This window comes from Centroberyx affinis, unplaced genomic scaffold (genome assembly GCF_046629955.1).
Source record: "Centroberyx affinis isolate AG114_WGS23_722 - 3 ecotype Tasmania unplaced genomic scaffold, CSIRO-AGI_Caff_v1 ptg003193l_1, whole genome shotgun sequence".
Lineage (NCBI taxonomy): Eukaryota > Metazoa > Chordata > Actinopteri > Beryciformes > Berycidae > Centroberyx > Centroberyx affinis.
Genome location: NW_027281235.1, coordinates 9,450 through 33,461, shown reverse-complemented (window position 1 = coordinate 33,461; position 24,012 = coordinate 9,450). Strand labels below are relative to the sequence as shown.

General features: G+C 42.0%; 2 protein-coding genes across 2 annotated transcripts; both read left to right on the top strand.

Moving 5' to 3' along the window:
* Positions 1-572: 572 nt before the first annotated feature.
* On the top strand, positions 573-6,229 carry LOC139660022 (glyceraldehyde-3-phosphate dehydrogenase-like). The gene is made up of 8 exons (XM_071538058.1): positions 573-618; positions 1,050-1,165; positions 1,966-2,047; positions 2,926-3,077; positions 3,537-3,615; positions 3,870-3,953; positions 5,058-5,155; positions 5,854-6,229. Exons 2-8 carry the CDS (start codon positions 1,110-1,112, stop codon positions 5,921-5,923), a joined length of 621 nt encoding a protein of 206 aa, XP_071394159.1. The 5' UTR covers positions 573-618; positions 1,050-1,109; the 3' UTR covers positions 5,924-6,229.
* Positions 6,230-8,502: 2,273 nt separating this feature from the next.
* Positions 8,503-23,704, top strand: LOC139660023 (non-homologous end joining factor IFFO1-like). The gene is given in 10 exon segments (XM_071538059.1): positions 8,503-8,826; positions 8,828-9,498; positions 16,849-16,909; positions 18,030-18,125; positions 19,117-19,261; positions 20,491-20,659; positions 20,946-21,063; positions 22,585-22,677; positions 23,194-23,324; positions 23,545-23,704. Coding segments are annotated over 10 exon segments (1,968 nt in total).
* Positions 23,705-24,012: the final 308 nt, after the last annotated feature.

The window sequence follows — 24,012 nt, the reverse complement described above, 5'->3', positions numbered from 1 at the left end:
TGTATAAAATATTTTGCAAAAATAATTGAATTATTCATTAAAAATTCTATATTTCTATCTTCTATAAACATTCCAAATTTGACATTTTCTAGTAGAAATGGTGGTAGAACCTCAATGATAGATTTAATCCATAAATTCAAATTAGACCAAAAAGTAATATTACAGCGGAAAAAATACATGATCTGTTGTCTCTACCTCAGTATTACAAAATTGACAAGAATTACAGTCTGTTATCTTAGAAATTTACTAGAGGGGTAAATTTCATTAATTATCTTGAAGTGTACCTCTTTAGCCTTGGGGGGGATAGGGAATGAAATATATCTTCTTCTTATTTTGCAGGCAGCCAAACCTTGAGTAAATGTCTAAGATATACTTCCTTCTTAGAGGGTCAGGATAACATACTTTTAACAGCGCGTTTCTGATAAAGTAATTATTACAAGCTGTGTAATCCAAGTTAAAGTTTGGATTCCATTTCAATCACTGGCCAGTATGTGTCGGTTAATGACCTCTGACCTCTGCGTTCACAGGAGGGACCCCGCCAACATCAAGTGGAGCGACGCTGGTGTCGACTACGTTGTCGAGTCCACCGGTGTTTTCACCACCATCGAGAAGGCCTCCGTAAGTCTGACGGCCGCTCCTGAGCTGAGAGACCCAGCTCAGAGGAATATAGGCAGTTTCAGCCAAGGAATCATTAAAATGCATTGAATCTGTGCCGATTTTATTCCTATGAACGACACCACAAAAACCAACCAACCAAACCCCAACGTGACTTCCCATGGTCCTGGAAATCCTGGAAAAGTTTACGGAATTTCAAATCTGGGACTAGAAATATTTTGGAAAATATCGTTAAACCTTTGGAGAACTCATTAAATTTTATATATGATACTATGATACTTTAGCATTTTTGTCAATTTGAATCAAAAATTTACAGTGTAATTTGGAAAATAGGCTAACAAGTTGGAGAAAAATTCATTACCTTCCGCCTCGGATCAGAGTACAATCTCCTGACCTTTGCCCTCTTGTCTGCCCCCCCCCACCCCACCCCCCAGGCTCACCTGAAGGGCGGTGCTAAGCGGGTGGTGATCTCCGCCCCCAGCGCCGACGCCCCCATGTTCGTCATGGGAGTCAACCACGACAAGTACGACAACTCCATGAAGGTCGTCAGGTGAGAATCTCCTCTTGATAGTTTGGGATTTTTCATTCGTTTTTACTTTTGTGTAGTTTTCAGTTGTTTCTGTTCACTGTTGCTTTGGTAGTTTACGTTTTCATTGAGTTTCAGTTCTAGTTGTAGTAATTTTGGTAGGGGAATGTAATTTTTATAATTTTAAAGGTGTAATAATATAAGTTCAGCAAAGGTATTATGTTCTATGTTTGCAACATGTATTGTGTAATACAAATAAATTATAAATTCTTAAAAAAATATATATTTTTTTCATTTCATTTTACATCCTCAACTTAAAGTTGGGACCATTTCTAAATCCTTTTTTTTTTTTTTTTTTTTTTTTTTTTGTAACCCTGCACATAAACAAAACAAAAAACAAACTAAAACCATTTCAGGTATATTATTTTATTAGTTTTACAAATACACAAGATAGTTTTAGTTTTTTCATTGTCTCGTTTTTTATTTTTATTTCAGTTCATAATGCTTTTAACATTTTCATCTCAGTTTTAGTTTGCGATAATAACCTTGATATGTGCAAACCCATAATCAGAAGTGAAATATGTGTCTAATGTGTATAAATAGCCTGACCGGCTCTCTTCAGGCTGCAGTGTGAACAGTTTCTGTCGACATCTGGATGATTTTCAGCCAAGAAGCGAAAGTCAAACCAAGATCATCTCTAAACATTACTGAACCCAGACTGTCTCTGACACGTTCACTGCATCTGTATTTCTGTCACTGAAAGCACCGTCAGAGTGTTTTGTAGCATTTTGTATGAATTTTTTTACCTTGTCGTGTTTCCATAGCAACGCTTCCTGCACAACCAACTGCCTGGCTCCCATCGCCAAGGTCATCAACGACAACTTCGGCATCATTGAGGGTCTGATGGTGAGGAACGACACCCGATCCTCCACATGTTCACATCACACACTGCTGCCATGTTGCTGCCTTTTACCCTGCTGCAGTACATCATGTTTCACACTGATATCTGCTATGGTGCATGATGTGATGCATTTAGGGACACTGAAAATGTGGCGTAAAACTGAACTTTTCAGTCTATCAGTCACGGTGGCTTTTTGATTCATCAGGTAAACGTGATTTCTTAGTGTCTAGAGGAGTTTTTAAGAATGAATAAACTGATCAGACAGACTGGCTGCTTGTAAAAGAGGCTAATGGAGCTGACAGATCTACCAGCCACGGCCAAAATTTACAAGCATTTGCCTGGCAGCTGCCATTTAATTTAAAAGCTAAGGCAAAAGACAAAATTATGGTTAGATAGATGATCATCTATCAGTTTTCTGAATATTTATAGTGTCTAGAGTAGCTTTTAAAATAAAATGGGATGACTAAATGGTTTATCGCTAGTAGAACTTACGGAACAAAACATGCCAGCATTTAGTTAATTGGCCCTCGACATGGGACAGGACAAAATAATAATCATTTTATTTATACAGAACCTTTTCTTAAAACAAGTTTACAAAGTGCCTCACAACCAGTAAAAGAAACAATAGATGGATAAAATCAAGTAAACAAACAAGTGGGTTATATAGACCAAAGAGCAAAAGTTCCTCCTCCTGCTCTCTCTTGCAGGCTGTTATCTTGAAGTAAACCTGGGGAAACATCTACCTACCTATCTTCTTTTAGCTTGTATTTCTTCTGTCTTTTCCTAGCGCTTTTCTCTAATCATCACTCCAGGGTCACAGGAACACTTTTACCTTTCTTTCATTCATTCATTCATTCCCCCCCCCCCCCCCCCCCCCTTGCAGAGCACAGTCCATGCTGTCACCGCCACACAGAAGACAGTGGACGGTCCCTCCGGTAAGCTGTGGAGAGACGGACGCGGAGCCGCCCAGAACATCATCCCCGCCTCCACCGGCGCCGCCAAGGCTGTGGGCAAGGTCGTCCCCGAGCTCAACGGGTAGGCCTCCCTGACCCCTGACCCCTGACCCTGTGGGCAGGAGCAGGAGAGAAGGGAATTTCCTTATGGGGATTGAAGTGTAACATTTAAATTTGTGAAATCAGTCAGTAAATCAGTGAAATCTTAATATTGGTTTGTCACTCCTGGTATGAAATTTTTATAAATTCATATGCACAGGCGGTTGATTGGTTGATTGAAAAGCCAATTTCAGGCAAACTGGAAGGAATAACATATCACATATCCTCTTTTAATTGTTTAAATGTGTGGAAAAAATTGCATATTTGCAGCTTTAACATGAGTAACAGAGCAGGAATTGTGGTCCTGTGTGCTTAGAGATCAACGTTTTTTTTTAAGTTTTGGAGGTGCCATGTGATATTTCTGTCTTCATAACTAAACAAAAGCACTGTGTCACATTTTGGTGTTTTTTTTGGGGTCTAACCTGCCTGTGTTGTTTCACAGTAAGCTGACTGGCATGGCTTTCCGTGTCCCCACCCCCAACGTCTCCGTGGTCGACCTGACCGTCCGCCTGGAGAAGCCCGTAAGTCTCTCTAATGCACTTTTATATCACTTAATACAACTGCTAATTTGTTTTCTTTCCCTGTAATTTGATTTAAGCTTCATTTTGACTGTAAACTGTAAACTCCTTTCCTTCTGCTGTAATATCTGCAATATTCTCCTAATGATGCCAGTCTGAAACCCAAGCCTACCGTTTCTTGTTTCGTTTCTTTGTTGATAATCTTATTCTGTCCCTGTTTGTTTTAATGAACGTTTGTCTCTCATTTCTTCCTCCAGGCCAAGTACGATGACATCAAGAAGGTCATCAAGGCCGCCGCCGAGGGACCCATGAGGGGAGTTCTGGGATACACAGAGGACCAGGTAAAAAAAAACACACATCCAGTCATTACAGATGTGTTTAGACTTGGACTTGGTCATCTTCTCAGTCTCCACCAGCAGCACATACAGTTTGATTACACTGGGTTTATGTTTGGGGTGTAGTGTTTGAATCAGACCAGTAGATGGCAGCACATCCCAGAATAATGTGGCTGACTGGCTGTTGAAACCTGTTTCTTATCAGAACAGGTTCTCAGGTCTCTTCAGTACTTTTATAGCATAAAAAATGGCAACAAGTATCTTGTAATTTAACACCATACCACGTGTTTAAAGGACAGGCACTCGTGAATCTGCAGATTTTTACACTGTGTATATATTAAAAATATTTTGTGAGTATAACTGATGAATGATTATTGATTTTAATGTTTTTGGAATCAAACAGGATATGGCATTAATCTAAAGATCATCTTTTTATTGCAAACCATTTTCACAAGCAATTTGTTGGGACACCTTTCTATTTAAAGTGCTTTACAGTATACAGGACATCCCACTACTATAATTGGAGAGCGGTTTGTGTGTCCTACCATGGAGGAGAGGGGAGGGGAGACAAGGACAGGAGGGGAGAGAGAAGAGAAGAGAGGAGAGGAGAGGGGAGGGGAGGGGAGGAGACAAGGGGAGGGGACAAGGGGAGGAGACAAGGGGAGAGGAGAGGAGACAAGGAGAGGGGGGGAGACAAGGACAGGAGGGGAGGAGACAAGGAGAGGAGGAGAGGAGACAAGAGGAGGAGAAGAGAGGAAAAAAGGAGAGGAGACAAGGAGAGGAGAGGGGGGGGAGACAAGGACAGGAGGGGAGGAGACAAGGAGAGGAGACAAGAGGAGGAGAAGAGAGGAAAAAAGGAGAGGAGACAAGGAGAGGAGGGGGGGGGAGACAAGGACAGGAGGGGAGGAGACAAGGAGAGGAGACAAGAGGAGGAGAAGAGAGGAAAAAAGGAGAGGAGACAAGGAGAGGAGAGGGGGGGAGAAAAGGACAGGAGGGGAGGAGACAAGGAGAGGAGGAGAAGAGAGGAAAAAAGGAGAGGAGACAAGGAAAGGAGAGGAGGAGGTTATACATTCTAGTATAAATAATGTGTTGTGTGTGTGTGTCTCTCAGGTTGTGTCCACAGACTTCAACAGCGACTGCCGCTCCTCCATCTTTGATGCTGGCGCCGGCATCGCCCTGAACGAGCACTTCGTCAAGCTGGTGTCATGGTGAGTAAACGACCGCAGCGATAAACAACCAACCAACCAGCTCGGCTCTCTGTGTGTCATTAATCACAAGTGAAACCAAGGTTTGATGAGAGCAGGAGTTTACAACCTTTTTCAGCTGATGACCCCATTTTGAAGCCAGAACATTCCTGTTGACCCCAATATATTAAACACATCTTGACACTGATGTGCTGTAGGAGTGTGTGGATCATGATGTAGAAGCTTTGCTTCTTCAGAGGGACAGAAATTGAGTTTCTTTTAGGGCTGAAAGCTATTGACAAAAAAATCAAAATGTGGTTATTTGATAGAATATTGCTTTTGCGATTTAAACTGCGATTCATATCGTCACAAGTTTTTCTAGTCATGCATTTTTTAGAACTTTCAAATTGTTTGGATAAAAGTGATTTTGGAAAGAAAATTGTCAATTTGCAGGATTTACTCCTTGTTCAGAAGTTCATTTTGGCTCCTCCCCCATAAGCAATTAATTGCAGCCTCTACAATTTGGAAATTGCAGAAGTTCATTTTGTGATTTCGATTGTTTTTTTGTGTTTTTTACTTCCCTTTTTTGTTTTTAATCTGTCTCTCTCTCTCTCTCTCTCTCTCTCTCTCTCTCTCTCTCTCTCTCTCTCTCTCTCTCTCTCTCTCTCTCTCTCTCTCTCTCTCTCTCTCTCTCTCTCTCTCTCTCTCTCTCTCTCTCTCAGGTACGACAACGAGTTCGGCTACAGCAACCGCGTGTGCGACCTGGTGCAGCACATGTTCTCCAAGGAGTAAAGTCCTCCTCCGGACCGGTCACCGCTCTTCCTTTTTTTTTTTTCCCATGATGCATTATTCCTTCCCATGATTCCTTCCTCCTTCACCTGTAACCGGACGCCCCGCCGTCCGCCCCGGGAGCAAACCGTACACGACTAGCGAACAAACGCCTTTTTATATGATGACGTCACCTCTGTTCTGTTCGACAGTGAGGACTGATGGGTGTTTTACTGCCTGTACAGAGTTTTTCCATCACTGATCTGTATTGTACCGGATGGTCTTGTTGCACTCTTCATGCACAGTGGCTACTCTGCACTCCACATGATAATAAAGCCGTTTGTGGAAACCATTGCAGTTTTCTCCTTCTTCTTCTTCTGAGTAAAGCATAGTCTACTGTGGAAGCAAATTCAGGTTTATTCAATCTGCGGGTTGGGAGACAAGGAACTCCAATCTAGATGATTACAGAGTTTTTATATTGAGTATTCATGATTATGTTAGTACAGACAGAATATAATCAAACTATTGGTCAAAAGGTGCAAGAATAAGACTGAACAACCAATGATAATTATACTTCTAGCACTTTATGGAGATACATAATAAGAGATGGCCGCCTTCTTCCAGAACAGTGATTCTCAACCTTTTTCATATAAAGGACCCTAATTTAGTCCACATTAGAGCCACAGACCCCTATTTGATGAGATTTTGTCTCTCGGAGTCAAATCTAAGAATATTTTTATTGTCAGATATGATTTTGTCCAGAATTCCATGACTGTCTCTATTGTAGGTAGAGAGATAACAGAGAAGCTATGATCAAAACAGTCATTCTTCTACATTCTCTAATTGTGTTAACTTCTTATAAATGAAATCATGGTGAAGTTTAACAATTGATCAATTTGCTATAGGGACCCCCTGGATCTCCCTCAAGGACCCCTGGTGGTCCCCGGACGCCACATTGAGAACCACTGTTCTAGAAGATGAAAACGTCTGGTCAATGAGATTTGGTCATTTCCACATCCCAGGCTCTCAGTTCAGTGAGAAACACACAGGATGTTGCTTTAGAGTTTAATCTGATAATGGTGAAGCAGATTCAGTGTTCTTGAGTTTTAGGCACTTAAGGTGATGTTACTTAGTATAGGTATTTTTCCATTTCTTCCTGAACAATACACTTTACACTCTTGGTGTATATTATACTGTACAATTAAGCATATTTGGAGTGTACTCACCTCTTTCTCTGAACTGTATTCATCAGTTCACAGGATCTGATGTAGCTTTCAGCCAAAGTAACATGTATTAGATGGTGGAGTTGCACTTTACTGTATCTGTCTTTTCAACTGACCTTTCTTTGGAGTCTTGGTGCATTTATCTGAGCTAAAAATCAGACTATCTGTAACCAAAAAAGTTAACTCAGGGGTTGTTGAACATTTTTCAGCCAGAAACTTGAATGGTCTGCACTAGTCTTGCCCAGACACCTTTTAAAAATGACCCGGGGTTTGGTGCAGAATATGAAATTTGTTTCTGGGAGAACTGCCAAATTATAATGAGCCAGTTTTGCTTGCAACAATGTCAGGACAAAGCCAAAGAACCACAGTTTTTCTGGCTAAGCTTATTGCCTACATGTTTGTACCTGTAACTTGAACTCCAGTCTGCTAGTTTAAAGCTCCCATTTGATTCATTTTTCATAGTTTTCTTTATTTGTGACATTAACTAAGAGGAGGTGTGTGTGTGTGAGAGAGAGTAAGAGATAGACAGACAGAGAGAGAGAGAGAGAGAGAGAGAGAGAGAGAGAGAGAGAGAGAGAGAGACCAGAGCAGTGCCTGCTAGGAGTTGTAGTTATTGTTATTGAACCAGTAGGAGAAATGCATTACGTCCATTTAACACTGCCCGGTGCGCTTCTATTATCGTTACTACGGTACCCCAATACTTTCCCGCTGCTCCTCTCTTGCCGTCATTACGGTAGCCGAAAGCCGCAGTCATTGACTTGTTTATTCCTGGTCACTGCTGCACCGCTGCTCGGCACTCCGCTCCGGTTCATTTGACTCGCTTACCCCCAGTGCAAAAGTTAGTGTTTGCGCCTCGGCCGGACAGGTACGTCGCTTAACTCTTTCATTATAGCCGCAAAATCTCCCTCTGCCTTTAGCACTTTATTCTAAGCCTTAGAATAAACTATTTTACGACAGTGCGCTCCCCCCTTGCCTGAGCTCTCGCCTAGAATTACCCCAAACTCACTTTAATATTCCTATAATATTCCTATAGGGACCTGCAGTGTGCCTGTGGTGCCAAATACTGAGTTTACAGTGACCTAATCGTACTTTATGCTTTTTTAATCCCCCATGGTTGTCTATCACTATAATATTCTTATAATATTCCCTTAGGGACTTGTCATTTTGCTGCGACAGGATATTTGTAGGCCTATAGCATCCTTATAAGATTTATTAGCTGATTATTATAGTCCTATAGCTCTTTGCGTGACCGTCCGGCGAACTAGTTTCCATATAGGAGAGAGGAGCAGAGAGAGGAGTGTTGGGCTTGGATTCTGTTACGGGACAATAATTCTCTGCATACGGAATTCACTGCCAAGCTGAATATAGAAGACGGTGTTCATGCCGGATTTCGAGCACTTCAGATTTTCCTACTCGAGCATGAATCCGGTTCTGGGGGAGAGCAGCTTCTTGGCCCCGCAGCAGCACCACTACCAACTGACGGGCCAGGCGGACTCCACCATACCGGACCCGGGCTACTTCCTGGGGGACCACACCGGGTTCGGGTCGGATGGGTTGTCCGGGCTGGACCTGGGCGCCCTGCCGCCGTCGGGACTCGCGTACCTCCACCTGAACAACCCTCTCCACCGCGTGCCGCCGGCGGCCACGGCGCTGCGCAACGACCTGGGATCCAACATCAGCGTCCTGAAGACTCTGAACCTGCGCTTTCCGCTGCTTCCTGGCCAAAGTCCACGAGCTGGAGCGCAGGAACAAGGCCCTGGAGAAGCAGCTGCAGCAGGCTTTGGAGAATAATGAGGAAAACGGAGGGGACGGACACCTGCAAAAGCCGTTAACTAAAGAGATGGGGGTCCAGACTGGTTTTGTTGGGCCGATCCCAGTGCGGCCGGGCCTCATCCCGCTCCACAACGCCAATAACGCGGCCTACCTTCCCGGCGGCCTCCTGTCTCCCACCCTGAACCCCCCCTCTCTGTTTGACTCCAACAACACCAAATCCTTCATGGGGAACAACCTCAACCCGATCACAGTCTCCACGGATTCCAACTCCAACCTCACCACGTCCGGCTTCTCCCTCAGCCCGGCGCTGACGCCCACGGACCCGACCAGGACCATCACCAACATCAACGAGAAATACACTGGGGTGTCCGCCACCAACAACTACCCCCCTCCTCCCCCCCGCTTCCTCCCCGGGACTATCTGGTCCTACAACCACACGCGCCGGTTCGGCACCGGGAGGGAGTCGTGCGTCACGGGCCCCGGAGTCTCCTGGACGCACCCGGACGGTGTCGGGGTGCAGATCGACACCATCACGCCGGAGATCCGGGCGCTGTACAACGTCCTGGCCAAGGTGAAGAGAGAGAGAGACGAGTACAAGAGAAGGTAAGGATGGAGGACGGAGGGTGGAGTGGAGGGCAAACACACCTTAAAGTTTACACACCTTTTCATCTGCAGAATAGAGTTTTTATACTTTTTAAGATGACATAAGTCTTTATGACATGAATTCATACTATGCATCACATTATGTAGTTGGGTTTGACCAACAGCCAATGGGTTTTTGAAGGCCAAAACCACTTTGGCCTTCAAAACCTTTTGTATTAAAGATGCTGATACAGATACTATTCTGTGCCAATATCCAGTATCTCTCAATCTGACTATTTTCATGCCAAAAAATTATGTTTCACAGTTTCCACCAGAGTTTTCTTCTTGCCAGGGTGGAAAAGCCTCTGAAACAGCATGTAGACCATCATGGGACAGTAAAACTAAAAACGGTAGAGGAAAGTCTGGGATACATTACTGCCTTTACATAAAGCATTCATTTACAAAACACACAATTGAACAATTCAATGAATAAATAAATTGTGCATGGAAAATGACATTTCACTGTAGGTTTGTTTTTCTGTATCTGTGGTCAGGGAGGAGCCTCCATCATATCAATGGTGGAGACGCTGACTGGCCAGTATCCAGTATCTAATGGGGCCAATATTGATCTGATAGAGCCTATCAGCTAAGCCATATACTGGTCCAACCCTAGTATGTAGTATGTTATATTATCGGAGGATAGGGTATTTCAAGGGAAGGTATGAGACATACATCAAAATGTATAGTATAGGTAATTGATTTTTGTTTATATATATGTTTATATTTTTTGTATTGTTTGTATATATTTTGGTTGTTTGCATTATGAGGTCATAGTTTTATTACTGCATTACAGACTATAATGTTTCCAAGGTCTGCATGGTCTGTTACATATAGTATATGGTGTCTTACATGTTTCTAGAGCTGCAGATCGGTGATTTGAGGGTTTACAAAAGGGAATAGCATCCAGTCATGTATCTTAAGGATTTATTCAGGCATGCAGGCCCTACGCAGGTCCTTTCTGGGCATGTTAGCATGGCTTATGCACCAGTTAGCCTCAGTACCATTGACTTGTATTGGATGCCAGCGTTGAGCACAGTGCCTTGTACCATGCACCTTCAGGGCAGATTCTACCCACCTCCTAAACTATCACTACACCACTGATGATGATGCCTTTAATACAAAATAAGTCATGCATCCCCTCTGGTTAATCATATTTTTAAAGATAAAGTAAGTTCAACTTGACCTTCTTTTCTCATTTATTTTAATAAGCTGTGTCCAATCTGGACAATGTTACTCAGCCTCTACATTATATAATATCCTACTTACTTTTGTTCCACATGCAGTGAGTTTCTTGTGGTATTCTAGCATATTTGGAGCACAGGATTTCATCCAGCCAGAATATAATCTATTCTGTAATGCCACACAGTGAGAACTGTACCTGTGAAAACTGTACACATTGTATATGTACATGGACACATGCTGTACCAATAAGTAGGCACCAAACAATACATAATGGGTTCCAAACTAAACACAGGAAACATTGTAGTATGAAAAGCAAGTGGTGCAAGATGAGCAGATAATATGAACAGAATAAATTAAGTAATATTAATCTAATATTATATAATTTATTAGTAATAATAAATATAACCTCCCTATTTGTCAAAGTTGAACTAATATCCAGCCACAAGCAGAAGGATGAGAGAGTGAGGTCATATCGGAGAGGCAGACGTTGTATTGGACAGGACAGTTTGACTTATAGGCTTTGTCTAGTTTTACAGAGTGTGGCTCATATTACAGTTGTGTTGTGAAAAGTGACTAGCAGAAGGCACCGCACTCACCTCATGTCAGATCTGGTGTGCGTATACAGTCTAGATCAGGATGAGTCTGAAGAGAGAGAGTGTGGCTGAAATACTGAATTCTACGATGGGTCGTTTCAGCCAAGCAATCTGATTGGTTAAAGAGACACTCCGGCCATTTTGACAATTCCCATATAACACAGTTCGCCCTGCTTTAAGGGTTGTTTTGCCAACTAATGTGGTAACCAGGGAGCTAGTTAGCAACCTTTCTTTTTTTCTCCTGTTTTCCCATTCTTACGTTTGTATCCCACTTTGAAGACAACTTTTCATCTAGTACACATGCCTTGTTAACTGATAAAAGCCATAATATCTTTGAGGAGGTTCTTAACTGTGGTAATGGGTACTGTGGTGATCCATCACTGTTATAACTACAATTACACTAAAGAACAGCAGTTGCAATATTGTAATTTCAGAACAAGATAACACAAAGATATTAACCAAGATATTAAAATGCAAGTTAGATTGCAGTGCATTGATGATGAGATGGCATGAAACGCTTTGCATTTCTCCACATGAGCACAGTGTGATTTTACTGGTAGAATAAGAATTGTAACTTTGCATTTTAACATCTCGGTTTGAGAAGTTTTATCTTCTATTTGTGAGTGCGACAACAACATATGAACAACATATGAAAGAAAAACATATTTGGTGACAGGAAATATGTTGCAGAGTAGGATGTCCCAAAGAAACAACAACAAACAAAAAAGAGTTTTATGTCATTTTTGCAGCATTTTTGTCATTTTAAATGCAAAAAAGCTGTGATATTTTAACCTTTAGTTATTCAGGAAAGCGTTTTGCTCAGCATGCATGCTCTCCAGAACCGCCCTGCTCCACATTTGTACCGTCCCACTCATCCTACTGTTGAGGTAGCCTGTATTAAAAACCCCTGACCTCACAACTCTGTGGTCTGTGCTCCAGCCTGCTGAGCCAGGATGCCACTGCAAGGCAATGCTTTTGTCACATTGATTTTCCAGACATTTCAGAAGCAGCAGCATCATCCAGTACACAACAACTCACTCTGACCTGCATGTTGTGTAGAGACTGTTCATCATTTAAAATGAGTTTCAGTGTTGCTGACATTGCTTTGCAGTGACATTTGTTTTGAACCTATGAAAGAAGATATAGATAGCAGGAGCTAGCTAGCTAGAGTTAGAGAGAAAGAAAGTAAACCTTTGGTGAAGAGAAATTGCCCAGACAAACTACTGAGAAATGGAAATTATTATATCCTATTAAAAGTTTATTTTATTTTTGTATCATAGTTGCCACACATCATTACTTACCATTTAGCTTTAGAGCTGCTACAAGTTCTCATTTTCTCTGTTTTGAGATAATTACAAGTTCTCATTTTCTCTGTTTTGAGATAATGCTAGTCGCCTACTATCACTCGACATAGTGTCTGCTAAAGCGTTAGCATGGAGCCTCCTGTCGCTCGACGTAGTGTATGCTAAAGCGTTAGCATGGAGCCTCCTGTCGCTCGACATAGTGTACGCTAAAGCCTTAGCATGGAGCCTCCTATCTCGACATAGTGTACGCTAAAGCGTTAGCATGGAGCCTCCTATCTCGACATAGTGTATGCTAAAGCGTTAGCATGGAGCCTCCTGTCACTCGACATAGTGTATGCTAAAGCGTTAGCATGGAGCCTCCTGTCACTCGACATAGTGTATGCTAAAGCGTTAGCATGGAGCCTACTATCTCAACATGGTGTATGCTAAAGCGTTAGCATGGAGCCTACTATCTCAACATAGTGTACGCTAAAGCGTTAGCATGGAGCCTACTATCTCAACATGGTGTATGCTAAAGCGTTAGCATGGAGCCTCCTGTCACTCGACATAGTGTAGGCTAAAGCGTTAGCATGGAGCACCGCAGCTAACAATCTACCGGGGACACATGGATGATTTTGATGTCTATGTTCTCATCACTTAAACTTGGTGTGTTTCTTTAACTCAGTATTAAGTTCAAAGGCAACATGTGAGCCGATACAAGACACTTTAACACCTGACTGAATGGCTTCCTGTTTGTCTGATTCCAGTTTAACTCTGTGGATCAACATTTTGCTGATTCAAACCCAGGGGGAAGAATTAGCTGGGGGGAAGTTAAGAAGAGCTCTTGTTTTTCTTGCACATGTACTCCTCATCCTCCCTCCTCCCTTCTCTCTCTTCATTTCCTCCCTCTTTCCCTCCCATCTTTCTTCCTTTCTTTCCACCCTCCTCCCTCTTCTCCTCCCTTATACCTCCTTCCCTCCTCTCTCCGCGTTCCCTCCCTACTTTTCCTCCCGCTCTCTGCCTTTCCTCCCTCCCCATTTCCTCCTTCCTCCCTCCTTTCCTCCTTCCCTCTCTCTCCCTCCTTTTTTCCTCCTATCCTCCCTCCCTCATTCTTTTCCTCCCTCCCTCTGCCCTCCCTCTCTCCTTGTTTCCTCCATCCTCTCCTCCCTCCTCTCTCTCTTGTTCCCTGCCTCTCTGTTTCATCCTCTCTCTCTGTCTCTTTTTACATTTCTCTTTCTCTCTTTCTCTCTCTTCCTCCTCCCTTGACTCTCTCTCCCTCCTCTTCCTCATCTTTCTCCTCTTCCTCCTCCTCCTCTTCCTCCTCTTCCTCCCCCTCTTCCTCCTCCTCCCTCCTGGTTTTGTCCTGGTACCTGCAATGCAGCACTGGACTGAAAGCTGTGACCGCTAGCAGTGATGTCACCCAGTCTGCCATCTCTCTCTCTCTCTCTCTCTCTCTCTCTCTCTCTCTCTCTCTCTCTCTCTCTCTCTCTTATCATATTCCCTAAATTATTCCTTCCTCTTCATCTCTCTCTCTCTCTCCCCCTCTCTCTCTTTTCGTAAATGATTTGCTGCTGTCCCTGTTGACTCCTCATTCGTCTCTGCCCTTCTTTCTCTTTCTCTTTCTGTCTCCCTCTGTCTGACACACACACACACACACACACACACACACACACACACACACCTAGTGTCAGCCCCACCCCATCCCACAGTCAACCTCTGCTGCGTCAGAGAGGCACTGACACCAACATCATCATCGCCAAGCCAAGCAACACCAGTAACCTTCTATAGATCTCTCCCTCTCTCTCTCTCTTTCTCTCTCTCTCTTAAACTCCCTACCACTTAGCCTTGTGTGCTAATAATAGAGGATAGGCTAATATCAACTCTCTCACCTTACCACTGCCCCTTACTGTCAGCGGCAATGAGTCATATTGTGATTGTGAATGTATGTGTGTGTGTGTGTGTGTGTGTGTGTGTGTGACGTCACCAGCATCTCCTCCTGTAGACACAAACTGACCACCACTCTCTCTTTATTGCAGCATAAAAACGTATTAAAGTTGCAATGTGCAGCATTTTAACATCAATAAATCATTAGTGCATTCATTTTGAGACATTATAGTATAATTACTGTAAAGAAACCAGACCGTCAGTGAGTCAGCGCATTTTCCATTGTTTCTCCACCTGTTTCTCCACCTGAAGCAAACGGGGCTTATGGGAAATGTAGTCTTAATGTGGAGAAACAGGAGATGGGGGCTACCAATCATCTCCATCGTCTTCCCATTTGTTCACAGTAATTATATCAATTGACAAAAATATTGATGAAACTTTTCGACCTGCTCAGAGGGACAGTTTATTATGTTTTGAGGAGTTATTATGTTATCCAGCAGTTATGACATTAGTTGCTACGGGGTTATGTGTGTCTGCTGACAGATCAGCCAGCTGCAGTGACTCTGTCTGTCTGTCTGTCTGTAACTATAACAGTCACCATGCTGACAGCAGCCGCCTCACTGCAGACCCACGTGTTGAGACTGACAACAAGCTCTCTCTCTCTCTCTCTGTTATAGACTCTTTGTTTCTCTTTTTGTTTATTTTCTCCCCTTTCTCAATGTGTTTTTCTTCATACTATCTATCTATCTATCTATCTATCTATCTATCTATCTATCTATCTATCTATCTATCTATCTATCTATCTATCTCCCATGTGACTCAGATCTGATGTTTTCTAATCAGTGTGAACAGCAAAAAGCGGCACGGAGTCGCAATTTTTCACTTCTGATCTGCATCTGCATGGATAAGTGCCGCAAAATCATTTCCCCAGGCCATGAGACCTGCATGTGAATTGTATTTGAATGCTTACGTTGGAATTTGTCATTGTTGCCATGACAACACGTAAATCTCAGATCATTCACCTGAGACAGCTGGCAACTGAAATGTGTCGAGTGAGTAGGAGAATGTAGGTACAAAAAAAAGAAGTGACGTCTTTTGTCTTTGTCACTCTGCGCATGCGTGACGTTTCATTGCTGTCAGTTCATTTTAATATAAGATATGGGTTACATCCTAGAAAAAATATGAACAGTCATCCCAAAAAAAATCAGATATGAGCAGCAGTGTGGAACTGAGCATGAAGGTCCTGCAGTGTGAACGCAGCCGGTCTGTCTCTCCTCTCTCTGTCTCTCTCTCTCTGGTCTCTCCATACAGTCTGAGTGTTGCAGTGTGCAGCTCTACATGCATTCTGCATGGCCTCTGCTTACATAACACCTGCTGAGTAATACTGCTGTCTGCACACTGGTGGTGAATAAAGTAACAACGGGGGTTTCAGTATCACAGCTGCACTAATGTGAAAATCCACCCATCAGGGCGTCCTGGTGGCTCAGCGGTCTAAGGTGTGTCCCATGTAAAACGCAACATCCTGTGTTTGAATCCAACCCAGGACCTTTATTGCATGTCATCTCCCTCTCTCTCTCCCCAGTGATTCCTGTCTCTCTCTACTTTGAACTGTCTAATAAAATGGTGAAAAAGCAAAAAAAAAAAAAAAAAAAAAAAAAAAAAAGCCTTAGAGGAAGGCACTTAACAGCCCCAGTGTAGTTGCTCAGTAGCCACCAGTAGAGAATTTTATTTTCGTGTCTGGTCACTTACATGACCCATCCCTCATGGAATTATTCACACATTAACACATTAACACATTAACTAACAACAAACCAAACATTCCGGCATGTTAACCCACCATCATCTAACAGCACAATACATAGATATCATCCAAACATAAACATAAACCTCCCACAAATATCCCACAATGGAAAAACAGCAAATATACAAACATACAAACACAGCCCCCTAAGCACAAGACACAATACACAAATCCAAACAGGACAAAATCTGCATCTGCATCCATTAGTGCCAAACACTGTCACTATTTGATCCAGTTCATAAACCAATAGTTTGCAGAATAGAGTATGAGGAATTTATCTATCATATGTTACTTTTCTCCTCCTATCCCCAAGCTTTAGAGAGATATTCAGAGAATGCAAAAACATTATCAAAAAGGCATTCAATTAACTGGGCAGCTCTCAGTGTGTGGAAGTGTATGAATGTGGAGCTGAAGTAGGACAAGCGTGTTCAACAAGCCTTTTCCTGGATAAATAAAGGTTAAAAAATGTGGATACCCAAGTCTCACTAAACTACTTAGCTTGATTGTTCTTTCACATGTCCATCGTGTGTGTGTGTGTGTGTGTGTGTGTGTGTGTGTGTGTGTCTAGATGGGAAGAAGAGTACACAGCCAGAATGGACCTGCAGGAGAAGGTGGCTGAACTGGAGGAGGTAAGCTAATATTATTTCAACCTACAAACAGAGAGAGTTTATTGTCACAGTATCATGGTTTAACCCTTCAGAACACAAACTACACACAGCAGTAAACTGATCTACCTGATAAAGCTGCATTAACTGTGCTGTGTGGAGCATTTTAACATCAGTAAATCATTATTACCACATTCATTTTTAGACATTAAAAACTCAATATTCAGCGTCCAAATTCTCTACGTCAGAATTGCATAAAAATTTGGTCTAAATTCAGAAATTGTTTTGGTTTTCAGCTTCTCTCCTTCATCCTTTAAGCATCTTCTCCCTCCTTCACAGCTGGACTCTTCTTCTGTGATTTACCTCAGAATGTATATTGGCTCTTTTTTGGCTCTTATCCTTCTTCTTGCTCTTCAGAACAAACGACACTGGAAGGAACAGGATTTATGGGAAATATGGGGTTAATTTTGAGAAACACAAAATGTAACAATAATACAAGACAGTGTTCTTTATATACAATAATTACAAGTACACTTTGACTGACACGTTGAATGTTTTTTTCCAACATAGTGTACTTGCATATTGTCGTTATTAGCTGAAAACCTTGTAAATGGGGGCAATTTTGGTGATATTCATGCTTTAATTTAAACTAACCCCATTGGATAAACTGATAATTCTGTGGTCATCAAGCTGATAACAAAGCTGTTTTTCTTAGTTGCTGAAAAATTGGTATTTTGGAAATACAAGGTTTTCACCCAACAACAGCGATATGAAGAACGTCAGATTATCAGCAAATTTCTTTCAAATTCTTTCAAATGAGATAATTGTTTAAATAAAAGAAAGCAGGAATCTGATCTGCACCCTTCAGAATTTATAAAAGGTCTGTGTCATGCTGGTTGCGTAGAAAATAAAAAATTTTGTCGGCTAAAAGTAATTCATAAACGTACTGGTGAACTGGTAAACTGATGGTAAACTGCACTGCAGACCCACTGTAATATTTATCTTAAAAGCCAGTCTGATCTGTATGAATAATACAGACCTTCATGCTGTGTGTGGGTCACGTGTTGTGCACACATGCTTTTGTTTGGGCGTGTGTGTGTGTGTGTGTGTGTGTGTGTGTGTGTGTGTGTGTGTGTGTGTGCAGGACCTCCAGGAGAGCGAGGTGTGTCAGGACGAGCTGGCTCTCAGGGTGAAGCAGCTGAAGGCGGAGCTGGTTCTCTTCAAAGGACTGATGAGCAACGTAAGTGTTTTTGAGCAGTGATTCTCTACCTTTTTCATATCAAGGACCCCTAATTTAGTCCATATTAGAGCCACGGACCCCCATTTGATGAGATCTGAAAATATTTTTATTGTCACATATGATTTTGTCCAGAATCTCATGACTGTCTGTATTGTAGGTAGACAGATAACAGAGAAACTATGATCAAAACAGTCATTCTTCTACATTCTCTAATTGTGTTTACTTCTTGTAAATGAAATAATGTTGAAGTTTAACAATTCATCAATTTGCTGGGGACCCCCTGGAACCCCCTCAAGGACCCCTAGTGGTCCCCGGGTCCCACGTTGAGAACCATTGTTTTAGAGAGTTTTATGGAGTTACTTTTGTATCTTCCTCCATCTTCAGCCATCTTGATGTGATCCACCTGTCACTCACCTGTCATAGTGCATCCTGACTCCGCCCCTTTCTTCTACACCCCGCCCTCATATCAAAACGAGGCCAAAAAGATTTGAATGAATGAAAAACAAGATTTGATTGATTGAAAAAAGATTTGAATGAATGAAAAAAAAAAAATTCATGAATGGAAAAAAAAGATTTGAATGAATGAAAGAAAAGATTTGAATGAATGAAAAAAAAGATTTGAATGAATGAAAAAAGACATAATTGTAAGTGAAAGAAGAAAGAAGAACTTTTTCAAACTTTCAACTTTCAAAACTTGTTTTTGTTTTTAAAACTTTCAAAATAAAGAAACAAAAGTAACTCCATATGTTTCATTCCAAAATGAAAGCACAAAATTAAAACAAATCATGGAACTTTTTACAGGATAGTAGCTTAAGTCCTTGCTTGACAAAGTGATAACACTAATACACTGTTCTATCTATCTATCTATCTATCTATCTATCTGTCTGTCTGTCTGTCTGTCTGTCTATCTATCTATCTATCTATCTATCTATCTATCTATCTATCTATCTATCTATCTGTCTATCTATCTATCTATCTGTCTGTCTGTCAGAACCTGTCAGAGTTGGACAGTAAGATCCAGGAGAAGGCGATGAAGGTGGACATGGATATCTGCCGCCGTATCGACATCACCGCCCGACTCTGTGATGTCGCCCAGCAGAGGAACTGTGAGGACATGATACACATCTTCCAGGTACGTGTGTGTGTGTGTGTGTGTGTGTGTGTGTGTTACATTTCTATACTTATGTCCTCACAATGATAGAAAGATGAGGAAAATCCTACAAAGTGAGGACATTTTGCTGGTTTTCACTTCTTTAAGGGGTTTCTAGGTTTAAGACTAGGATCGTGTTTAGGTTTGGGTGAGGATTAAAGGGGAATACCACCCACTTAATGAATTCACACAGTTCAGTCAGTGTCTGTGAACTTGCACCGCTCTTTTATTAGTTTATAAGACACTACATGGCCTTGCACCAGACTACCTCTCAGAAATGCTTTTGGTTTATGAACCAGGAAGGCCCCTCAGATCCTCCGGTTCTTCTCTTTCAGCTGTTCCACAAAAGTAGAACAAAAACATTTGGTGATGCTGCTTTACGCTCCAAGCCGCTGGAGCAGCCTTCCAGAGGATCTGAGAGGAGCAGAAAATATTTATATTTTTAAACGTAAACTAAAAACCCATCTATTCAGACTGGCTTTTATGTCGTGTTTTATAATTTTATGGTTTTAGTATTTATACTTATTTTATTTATTATCATTATTTTTTTTTTTTCTATTTTGTTTTATCAACATTTCACTGTTGATCATTATTATTTATTTTATTCTGTTTTATTTTATTGACATTTTACTGTTTTACTATAATAAATTTATTTTGTGTAGTATTTCATAATTTAATTTTTATTGTTATTTGTATTGCTTGTATTATCTTTTATTGTTTATCTTTTATTATCTTAACTACCCATCTTTTATTATTGTCTTATTCAATTCACTTTTTTTTTTTTTTGGTGTGCATTAGTCTCTAAATCCATTTTTAACATCAAACGTTTTGTCAATCACTTGTAAAGCACTTTGAATTGCATTTGATTTGTTTGAAAGGTGCTATATAAATAAAGTTTGATTGATTTCCCAAAGCTAGAAATCAGAGAGAAAACCCTTCATTTTGCGATGTGACTGGGATTTAAATCAGGGGCTGCTCCATAGACAATGAATAGGAATCTGACTTTATGGAGCCATAAGATGCTAAGTTGACTCTTCACACCAAAATTAAGTCCATATTCTAGCATTACTGACAGGTATGAACCAGAATTTAAACTTCATTTGGGTGGAAGAACTCAACAACACATCAGAGCCCCATTCACTGTCTATGGAGCAGAGCCAGATGTAAAAAAAAATGTCAATGTCCATGAAAAACGCGTCTCCTCCCAGCAGGTAGCCACGCCCCCCTCCACTCTGACCCGCCGGCCCAGGAAGCAGAAGGGCGGAGACGGAGACGAGTCAATCAGCATGTCTGACAGCGAGGGAGGCGGGGCTAAAGACGAGGAGTCCTGCAGCACGTCGGCCAATCAGATCAACGAGGAGATGCAGAGGATGCTGAATCAGCTGTAGGTACCCTGGTGTGTGTGTGTGTGTGTGTGTGTTTGGCCTGAAATCCTCTGTAATGATGTACAAACTAATATTAAATCATGTGTGTGAAAAACCTGTAGTACTTGACATGTCTAATGTGTGTGTGTGTGTGTGTGTGTGTGTGTGTGTGTGTGTTTTTAGCCTGAAATCCTCTGTAATGATGTACAAACTAACTACTACTAAGTCATATGTGTGAAAAACCTGCAGTACTTGACATGTCTAATGTGTGTGTGTGTGTGTGTGTGTGTGTGTGTGTGTCTCCAGTCGGGAGTGTGAGTTTGAGGACGACTGTGACAGTTTGGCCTGGGAGGAAACTGAAGAAACTCTTCTTCTCTGGGAGGATTTTCCAGGATACACACTGGGAGTCGAAACACAGGGAGAGGTACACACACACACACACATACACACACACACACACACACACACACACACACACACAATGGACTGGAAACAACCAGTAGTAAAGGATCAAAGCCACAGCACCATGACATCTGATGTAACAGAAATCCCTCTGTCCTATTAAAATGTGTTTACTGTATATTAGAGAAGTGCTGGGAAAAGAAATAAGACCCGGACTCCAGTAATGATCGTTAGCACTTAGCTTGCAGTCTTCCCATCCCATCCGGCTGCATGTAGATCTGTTTTCTGCCTGTCAGGGAAGCCTCGCTCTCACTGTGCAGTTTCAGTCTGTCCTACTTGGCTGACCTGACCTGAGGAGGGGCTGTTTATAGACGGCTATGGCAGTTAACTAGCTCGATGCTTTGTTTTTAAATTCAGTGTGATTACGTAGTTAATACACACACACACGCGCACACACACACACACACACACACAGGGCTATCCTGTAAACTGTGGGCCTATTTAACCAGTTAAGCCATGGCAACTGACAACCTGCTTAGCAGCCGTGGGGAAACTAAAAGGGATTAAGATCATGACGACTGACCTGCGTCTCCTGTCTACACTTGACATTACATTTACATTTTACGGAGGCAGAAATAATCTCATTGGTTGAGTTAAACCTCAGTGGGCGGAGCCAAAGAACCACAGTTTTTCTGGCTAAGTGGGCTAACGTTAGACAAAGTGAAAAAGACAAGAGGTAAGAGAGGAGGAAGCTAATATCATGAAGCCTAGCGCTCTGCTACTAACTGAAAAAATACAATCTATCCATAATAAGTTATGTAGGTCAGTGATTCTCAACCTTTTTCATATCAAGGGCCCCTAATTTAGTCCACATTAGGGCCACAGACCCCCATTTGATGAGATTTTGTCTCTCAGATGCAAATCTGAGAATATTTGTATTGTCAGATATGATTTTGTCCAGAATCTCATGACTGTCTGTATTGTAGGTAGAGAGATAACAGAGAAATTATGATCAAAACAGTCATTCTTCTACATTCTCTAATTGTGTTAACTTTTTGTAAATTAAATAATGATGAAGTTTAACAATTCATCAATTTGCTGGGGACCCCTGGAACCCCCTCAAGGACCCCTGGTGGTTCCCGGACCCCACGATGAGAACCACTGATCTAGGTTTGCTAGTTAGCTAGCTGAGCTTCAAGTTCAAACTAGCCATACTAACCTATAGCTAGCTAGGTAAGCTAGTGAACTAACGCTAGCTGCGAATTTATATTTTGACCAGAGTTCTTTCTTTGCCATTCAAGTTTGCCAGTTAGCTAACTTGCGCTCTGAAAAACTGTTGTTCTTTGGCTCCGCCCACTGAAGTTTAACTCAACCAATCAGATTATTTCTGCCTCCAGAGCAGCTCTGACGCTGACAAAGGTTTGCATGCCTGAAACTCTGTACTCTAGTATATTATATATATATTTATATATTTCTTTCTTTCCATCTGTCTCCCCTTCACACACACACACACACACACACACATACTGCACAACTGCAGCAGCAGGACGAGTCCATTGAGAAAGTGATTAAAGACACAGAGTCTCTGTTCAAATCCAGAGAGAAGGAATACCAGGACACCATCGACCAGATAGAGGTGAGACTGTGTGTGTGTGTGTGTGTGTGTGTGTGTGTGTGTGTGTGTTTGTGCAATATATATGTTATGTTGTTGATCTTACTGGGAGTGGCTGTAGTAGTAGTAAACATAGTAACAGTAGCAGTAGTAAGTCTAGAAGTATGAGTTGTAGTAGAGTAGTGGTAGCAGTAGTAGTAGTTGTTGTATTAGTAGGCTAGTAGTAATCATAGTCACAGTTGTACTAGAAGCAGCAGTAATAGTAGTTGTTGTAGTAGTAGCAGTAATAGTGCTAGTACTAGCAGTAGTAGTATAGTAGTTGTATTAGTAGCCTAGAAGTTAAGGTAATAGTATCTGTTATTATTATAGTTGCAGTAGTAGTAGTGACAGTGGTAGTAGTAGCAGTAGTAGTAGTAGTAGTAGTAGTAGTAGTGACAGTAGTAGTAGTAGTAGTAGTAGTAGTAGTAGTAGTAGTGATAGTAGTAGTAGTAGTAGTAGTGGTAGTAGTAATAACAGTATGAATGTGTGTGTTCTCCTCAGTTGGAGCTGGCCACAGCTAAGAGCGACATGAACCGTCACCTGCATGAGTACATGGAGATGTGCTCCATGAAGAGAGGGCTGGACGTCCAGATGGAGACCTGCAGGAGACTCATCACACAGAGCGGGGACAGGTGACACACACACACACACACACACACACACACACACATACACACACACACACACACACACACACACACACTGCAAACAACCTGATAAACCAGCTGCCAGGAAGTCAATTTATTCTCTACAACCAGAGAAACGGCAGCTGATGTGAACTATGACTCTCTCTCTCTCTCTCTTTCTTCTTCTCTCCCTCCTCTCCTCTCCCCCCCCACCCCACCTCTTCAGGAAGTCCACCTCCCTCATCACTCTGACGGTGGACGACTCCGACGGCGAGGAGAAGGACAGGAAGAAGCCGGCTCTGCCCACCGACTCGGAGGACGGCGAGCCTTACTGCGACTCGCACGTCAACGCCGCCATCCCTCCTCTGACCTGGAGGAAACCCTGACGCTCGCCGCCCGAACCTCGCCTCGCCTCTCCTCGCCGCAAATCATGTAACACCTGTCGCCCTTCACCTCCTCTAGTGCTGTTTACGTTTTTGGAGCCTAAAAAATGATGTCAAATAAAACAAATCAGTCATGTAAAACTGTAGAATTTAGGCACACATGAGTTTTCTCTTGGTGGTTTCTTTGATTCGAGTAAAAACAATCGATGTAAAGGCCCCAACCAAATCTTTAGAAAAAAACTGTCCATCTCAAATCATGATTTCTGATTATTTCCATCAGTTACAAACCCAGTAAACATGACAGCAGGTGA

Bases quoted from the DNA above. Each gene is read 5' to 3' on its own strand.
- LOC139660022 (XM_071538058.1), top strand. From the start codon at position 1,110: ATGTTCGTCATGGGAGTCAACCACGACAAGTACGACAACTCCATGAAG. The intron at 3,616-3,869 runs GTAAGTCTCTCT...TTCTTCCTCCAG, and splicing joins CCGTCCGCCTGGAGAAGCCC to GCCAAGTACGATGACATCAA. The intron at 3,954-5,057 runs GTAAAAAAAAAC...TGTGTCTCTCAG, and splicing joins TGGGATACACAGAGGACCAG to GTTGTGTCCACAGACTTCAA.